Source organism: Alnus glutinosa, chromosome 3 (genome assembly GCF_958979055.1).
Source record: "Alnus glutinosa chromosome 3, dhAlnGlut1.1, whole genome shotgun sequence".
In the NCBI taxonomy this organism is placed as follows: domain Eukaryota; kingdom Viridiplantae; phylum Streptophyta; class Magnoliopsida; order Fagales; family Betulaceae; genus Alnus; species Alnus glutinosa.
In genome coordinates, this window is record NC_084888.1 from 24,328,762 (window position 1) to 24,336,672 (window position 7,911).

Here is a 7,911-nt window from a genome sequence, read left to right on the forward strand (position 1 = left end):
CGACTGCGATAGAAACTTTGGAAGCAGTTTCATTCTTTTCTTTTTTTTGTTCTTTTGTTCTTTTTTTTTTTTTTTTAGTCCTCGTATACTATATTATCATCACGGAGAAAATCTCTACCTGTCACACATCCATTGTGTCACCGTATCATAGGATTTTAACACATCACTTTAAAACCAACTTTTAGGAAGAAAAAAAATTGGTTAGGGTAACACTTCTCTTTTCTGTTACCTGCAAGCGTCGTAGAAAAGAAACATTATGTACAAATTTACTAGGGACAATAAAATATGGGAAAGAAAAGCGGAAGCAAAGAAAGAGAAAAGATAAAGAATTTTGAGTGGTTCAATGTTAGACACATACGTTCATCACATCTAATTGCCTCTAAAGGGTACACCCCAATTACTTGTTCGAATTACTAGCAATTTGGATAGATAATGTGAGAGTTCCTATATGAGATTTTCTACCAGCCCAAAATTTATTTGGACAGGTTAATCCCATATGAAATAGTAGTGGATACTTATCCCTTTATTTATAGAAAAATTGTGGTTAGGGTTCTTTTGGGTTTGCGATTTCAAAAAGCGTGATTTAAAATAACGATTTTAAAATGTGCGATTTGAAAAGATAATTTTTAAAATCACAGCTAAGTGTTTGGTAAAATCACAATTTAGCCTTTAAAATTACAAATTAGCCTTTAAAATTTCGTGTTTTTTAAAAAACATCATTTTACTTGTGAAATCGCAATTTTTAAAATCCCAGTTCTCAAACGATTTATTTTTTAGAAGTGCTATACATCCCAATTTTTTTTTTTTTTTTTCCAAAATTTGGTTCCTAAATAATGTGTTACAATCTCATCTGATCTACCATTTTAAAAAATGTGTCATCATATGAGATGATGACACATCATTTGGGAATCACTTTTGGGGATAAAAATTTGTGAAGTAGAGCATTTTTCTTTATTTTTTACGATTTGGTTTAAAATTACACTTATTATCTATGAAATCGCAATCCCAAACACACTCTTAGGGATGGAATATTAAGTATGCAATCAAATCTCTAAAATTTATAATATCAACCTAATATGAAAAAGTAATAGCCAAATATGAAAAACATATTAGGGTTTTCTGGTTTATCCAAGATCTAAAGGCCGTTCATACAGTAGCAAAAAATTTTGAAGTGCACATCTGAACGACTCGTCGCGCATCTTGAGAACGTACTGTCGTTCATAAGATACCAAAACGTGGCTTCGTCGTTTTGCTCTTCTTCATGATTTTGTGCAATTTCAAAAACAGGACAAGAATGGAAAGCAGAGTGAAATTGGGGACTTAGGGTTTGCTTTTAGAATCGAATACTCAGCTTCATCACAACAACCACCACCACCATCATCATCATCTGAAGAAGAAGGAACGGCGCAGATATCGATGCAAATGAACGGCAGAGATCCATCACCAGCAGAGGAGGAGCAAGAGCAAGAGCAGGTGATGAGCGAGGTCCACCTGGGATGCCCACCTGGCCTCTCTGGGCCCCACATTTCCCACTTTGCCATTTCTCTTCCACCTACCTCATACACTGATGCTTCTGAATATGATGATGAAGTGGCTTCTGTAGATCCAACGATCAGCGTGGACCAAGATGGTGATCTGGTTCTCATTAGACGCAACAGTCAGTTTCTTTCACTTGGTCTGTGCGTTTGCGAGCTTCAATGTCATTTTGTTTTATGTGAATGAGTATTTCTTACTGTTAATCTGCAGAACCATGTTTTGAAAGTTATAGATTGAGCATTCAGCACAATATCACATCATCGGTTCCGAGTGTGGGTTTGCAGGTGATTATTGGGTTTCTTATTTGATGGGTTTTTTTTTTTCGGATTTTATGTGCTTTGTTTTGATGTCCCTCCTCAATTTCCCCCCTTCAGGTGTGGAGAGCGGAGCTTGTGTTATCTGATTTTGTGTTGCATAAGATGTTTACTTCATCTGAGTTTGATGGAATTGTTGCATTAGAACTTGGTGCTGGAACAGGTATTGCTTTGATTTTCATGCTGCTTTTCACCAAGTAATGTAAGTTTTAAACCCACGACCAAAATTGAATATGCTCCATGTGACATGAACGTGTTGAATCTCATTAGGAACTATAATACTTGATCCTTCCTACCCACCGATTCAATATGTCATGGATTATTTAGCGGATATCATTTTTATGCTTTCCATTAACACTTTCTAACCATTTACCAAGATTTTTGAAGATGATAAAAATTATGTCGTGCTCAAAGCATTGTGATGCGGAGCATCAAATATGAGCCACAGATCACATGATCTGGATCATTATTAGTCTTTTTGTTTAGTTCCATTTTTTGTTTTATTATTTGTTTTCAGACTGGTTGTATTATTTTCACCTGATCATGGATTTGATTACGTTGTTACTGGCACAGCATGAGGTCTTCACTTGATGTTTATGTTGTAGATTTATGGTTAATAAAAGGAGTATGCATAAGTTCGATTATACCATAATCTGGCTGACCCAATTGGAAATTGTGAAAATTTCAAATGCACTTACACAAGTATACAGGAAAATGACTTGCAGTTCTGTCAGTGCAAATCCTGTGCTTGAGAAGGTCCCCCACCAGTTCCTCGGCAGCACCTCGAGGTGCATTTAGTTGTCTTAAATGAGACTCGGGATATTCCTCACTCCATGGCATGGCACCTTTCGCTCATCCATTCCGCCCGTCTGCCCAGACGCAGCACCCTTTTTCATTATCATCTACTGTGCTTTCTTTCCTCCCAGCTATTCACGCATGAAGATCGTTGTATGTATGCTCGACTTCGGTTGCCGGTGCTATAGGTAGGAGTACATTATGGCAGGATCAGTCACCCAGGCCAACCAACCCTCCTCCAAGAAGAATTGTGCTATGCCCCTCTGATTCCTATAGAGGGAAAGAGCTGCCTAGTGATCCCTAGGTTGCAGCACGTCCGGTCGTTAACTCCTCACGCCGCTGCCGCCGTTTCTAGGACCGACCAACGCCTCACCTGCATAGGTAACTACGTAGTGTAGTGTCGGTCCCACATTCAACATAGATCGAAGGATCGTTACCCCCCTTTGCTACGCTCTTCCCCCTTGGTGGGATATTGCCAAGCTCCTCTGGTGCCCTTGCAATCAAGATTTGTATCTCCTAACTCGTAACTCCTTGCTTTCAGACGAGGAGCTCAACTCGGACCAGGTAAGAAACCACACGCAAAAGTCTGTCTTTTCAGTCTTGTCATGTGACTAAGAGTAAGCCAAACAAGGAGGCGCCGGCCAATATTAGGAACAACAGTTACGAGCTATGTCGCTAGGAATACAGGTTCAACAAAACTAAGGTGATGACAGGATTGGTCTATCACCCTTACTCAGTTGGAGGAAGAAAGTAGTTGGGCAACTGTAGAAGAAATCTCGTAGCTCCAAAAAGAAAGGTGATAAATGCACTTCAAAGGGAGGGAAGCTCTCACACATTCTTTTTTGGGTCAGAACGAAAGATGGTCTCTACTCTCCGTAAGGGAAGGGTACCATGAAGTAGTGGTAGGTCATCCCTTATCCCATTCCTCAAGGCGGGATGGTTAGTTTAAGCAACAAGAACAACCGATTGGATATTTGTCTTACTAAATGCCATCTGAAATTTGTAAATTTCTGTGTCAATGTTTGAAATTGATTTAAGATTATGTAAATTATTCTAAATTATTCTTTCCAATTCTACTACCTATCTGTAACATTAAGGTATGCTTCCAATTGATTTAAGATTATGTAAATTATTCAACATTTTGCTTTCAATTTCTATTGTCTATCTGAAACATTAAGGTATCTCGGGTGACAAGATTTATCTTACTTTCTTCACCAGGATTGCTGGGTATATTACTTGCACGTGTTGCAGAGACTGTGTTTCTGACTGGTATGGTACCTTGCCTATACTAGAATATCACTCTTTATTCATATCTGAAATGATTCGTTATTTCAACAGTTTGAGAATCTTATTCTCAATAAGTTACTGAAATATTGCCCAAAATATTTTATTCTGATGTAGTGTTGTGTGCCTTTTGTGGGTCTTGAGGTTTTAGGGTCTAGTGGGTTTGTGGGTTTCTTTTTTCTCTTTGTGGGCTGGTTTGGTGGTTCCCGTGTACTTATGGGCGCCTTACGCTTTGTTTTAATAAAAGTTTTATTACTTATAAAAAAAATATATATTTTATTCTGATGGATGGATGGATGGATGCCTAATCAATTATGTCTCATATACTGTTAGCTGATATATGACTATTTGCAGCTTTGGATTTATCAAATTAAATCCTTAGTTCCTTCTTCCTCTGTTTTTTTCCCCGACCTGTTTTCCCTTTTTTTTTAACTTATGGTTTTTATGGCTGTTAAGCACAAGTTTTGTAGATATTTTACAAGAACTATATCCACTTTTCAAGTGATATTGTGGAAAAGATGGAAGGAGCTCCGAGCTTATACTTAATGGAGCCAATAAGCATGACTCTCTCTCCCTCCCTCCCTCCCTCCCTCCCTCTCATACATGTCCATGCTTGCAGACTCTCATGTAGACTATTGTTAACTAGAGAATGTAGATATTATAGAAGGCAATGTCAAATAGAAGGGAAAATCAGAATCCCGGTTATTATGTACCAATAATGTTTTTGAACTGAAAAAACTTATACTGATTGTATTTATAACCACTATCCGTCACAATATTCTTAATAAAAGATTGAAATCCTTCACTTACATCCTCCACTGTGAGATTGCCTATACCTTAATGGAGTTCTATCTTCGGCCTTTATGGGTTAAAGTGGGTCATGTCTATGCTAAATGGTGGATCTCTTCACTTGTGGCTCTTTTCTAAGGGTAGCAATGTGGAAGATGATCCCGTTCTGCTTAATGTGGTGTATTTGGATAGAAATAAATAATCGTAGTTTTGGGGATTGCGAGAGGACGGTGGTAGAACCAAAGGCGTTTTTCCTCAAAACCCTATACCATTGGACAACCGCCTTTAAGTGCCTTTATATTACTAGCTTTAATGATTTTCTTGATCTTTTTCCTTTTCCTACTTGGGTGTCTCTCTCTCTCTCGTATACTTCTTGTTACTTGAGTTGCGCCCTTTTGCTTTTTAATAAAATTCAATTACTTATATAAAAAATAAAAAAAATAAAAAAAAAAAAAAAAGTAAAAAGAAGAAAAAAAAAAAAGGTGTTTTACATTTCATGGCCCAAATATAGCATGGAAGGCTGTAATTTAATAAAAAGCTCTTTAACAATAAATCCTCAACCCTTCATGCGCAGGTAGTTGAAGTTTACTACTGGGTTTCTGATAAAGTTGTCTTGGAATATTGAACTGATTGGATTGCAAATATTCATGCCTAATTTACAAACTAAACCAGGAATTAAAGATTTGGAATGATTGCGCTGATGATCGTCTCATGTGCCAATGGTATAACACATTCGCTTTCTTTCACCTTCTCTGGTTAGATGTACTTTCAAATCTTCCTGACAGAAATTTGTATCACCTTAATCTGGACTAGTTAATGAAGAAAATTTGCGTTTGAATGCAAAGTTCATTAGTGATGATTCTTTTTGGTGGAATAAATGAATAACATTAAGTCCAGGATACTGCCAGTGAGCTTTAGCTCAAATGGCACTTCCTCCCTTTGTAGGAAGATGGAGGGTGAGGTCCTGGGTTCAAGTTCCACTGAGTGCGTGTGTAACTTACCAATAAATAAATAAATAAAATTAAGTCCAGGGTACTGTTTTAATTCATGTTGCTTCACTTTGTTATGCAGTATCTGAAATGATTTTTCTTTTCTAAATAAGCCTCTTTATTTGTTGACAGACCATGGTGAAGAAATTCTCAACAACTGTGCTAAGAATGTTGACCTTAATTCTGAACTGTTCAACTATCGAGCTGCAGTTTACGTACGTGAACTTGATTGGATGAGTCCCTGGCCTCCTAGAGTAAGCCCAGGAGAGACTCCTCTGCATAAAAGGTGAGATATATTACTTTTGTTGATAATGCAAAGAAAGCTAAAGATAAATTTGATGGTTGGTCCATCAAAGGTAAAATTGCAAATATATTTACCTTTAAATATAAATATATTTGCAATTTTTAAAAACCCATTTTCTTGCTTTTTCCACCAATTCTGTCATACCTTAATGTCAGTAACTTGGGAACATATATCATTTTGTGTAGTAGTGTCATCCAGGTATACATGGACCTTTTCAGAAGTTGAAGAAGTCCAGGGAGCTTCTGTGATTGTAGCTGCTGATGTAATTTATAGCGATGACTTGACTGATGCATTTTTTGGTGTTCTAGAGAGATTGATGTCACTGGGTTCTGAGAAGGTACAAATCAAGCGTGGTAGAATGGCCAGCAATATGGAATAGCAAATATCACGTCACAAGAGAATCGTTAGAATCTGTCCTCTTTTTGGACTGAAACATAAAAGATTTTTAAGATTCTGCACTAAGGCTTAATGGACCTTCCAAATGTAGTTGAAATGAGTAGTTTTCCCATGTGGGTGAAAGATACCCTCTCTCACATTCAATTGTTGACATCTCTTGTTTGTTTAAATAGAAACTAAGTTTCTCATATGGTGATCAAATAAATGACAATAACCTTCCTATGTTTCTCAGGTGTTATACTTAGCATTGGAAAAGCGATACAACTTCAGTTTCAGTGATCTTGATGTTGTTGCAAATGGTTATTCACATTTCTGTAGCTATCTGAGGGATGATAAGGGTAAGCATGTTACTATTTAGGATGTGCTTCTTACTATGAGATCCCCTTTTACAGCCTTGTTATGTGTTATATAATTTGGTTTTGTAATGGTGATGCAGAATGCGAGGAGGTAAAAAATGGATCTCTCCCTTGTTTTGTTGGGAAGCGCATAGATATCACACAAATTCCCAAACATGTGAGGGAGTACGAGAGAGGAAATGATGTTGAGATTTGGCAAATTAGTTACGAGAAAAGATCCCAATTCAGAGATTCCTATGACAATGAGACTCAAGTAATTATGTAAACCTTTTGTTTAGTTTGTTGTAAATGTCTTAACTAATTCCTAATCCTGTCCTCAATTCAATTTTTATAGTTGAATTGTGTTTTAAAACGTTCAATAGGTGGCAGATTTACCTTTTCAAAATAAAGTCCTTGCAAATCTATTTTGTAATGTAATCTTCTTATTGTACCAAATGTGTTTAGATGCTGATTTAATCTTAAAAATGATATAGGAATTGTGAGAGCACCAAATCTTTCAAAAGATGATTTTACCTTAGGGTGCGTTTGTGATTGCGATTTCGTAGACAAAAAATGCGATTTTAAACTAAATCACAATAAATGAACCGTTTAATAATTGTGTTTTTAAAAAATTGCGACTTGAAAACGTAGAAAATTGTTTTTTCAAATCGCAAGTAAGGGTGCTTTTTTTAAAAAACAAAATTTTAAAGGTCAAACTGTGATTTTGCCAAACGTTTAACTGCCTTTTTAAAAATCATCTTTTTCAAATCGCACATTTTAAAATCTCTATTTTTAAATCGCACTTTTTGAAATCACAAAATTCAAACGGACCCTTACCCATTATCCATCGTTACGAAAATAATTAAACATAACTTAAATATGGATTTAAACAGTATATGAACGTAAAAACAGAATGCAAACGATCTAGATTAGAATGATTACCTCTAGTTAGAAACTCTCAAAGCTTGAGAATCAAAAGCTCCAAGTGAAAGTCCTTTCTCACTTCTCTTTTCTTTTCTCTCTCTCATTCTAGGGTTTTCAAATGTTAAAGACGACTAAAATAGAGATTCTAAACGAATGAATAGCTTTATGGCAATCAATGCATGAGAGAAATGATAGAAAAGTCATTATTTTTATTCTTTGTAACTGCCCATTGATCGTTCATTCGT

General features: G+C 36.3%; 1 protein-coding gene across 1 annotated transcript; it reads left to right on the top strand.

The window, feature by feature from the left end:
- The first annotated feature begins 1,246 nt into the window (after window positions 1-1,246).
- On the top strand, window positions 1,247-7,216 carry LOC133865006 (uncharacterized). The gene is made up of 8 exons (XM_062301465.1): window positions 1,247-1,657; window positions 1,747-1,820; window positions 1,911-2,013; window positions 3,864-3,914; window positions 5,840-5,993; window positions 6,210-6,348; window positions 6,640-6,745; window positions 6,844-7,216. The coding sequence occupies exons 1-8, from the start codon at window positions 1,417-1,419 to the stop codon at window positions 7,026-7,028; spliced, it is 1,053 nt and encodes a 350-aa protein (XP_062157449.1). The 5' UTR covers window positions 1,247-1,416; the 3' UTR covers window positions 7,029-7,216.
- Window positions 7,217-7,911: the final 695 nt, after the last annotated feature.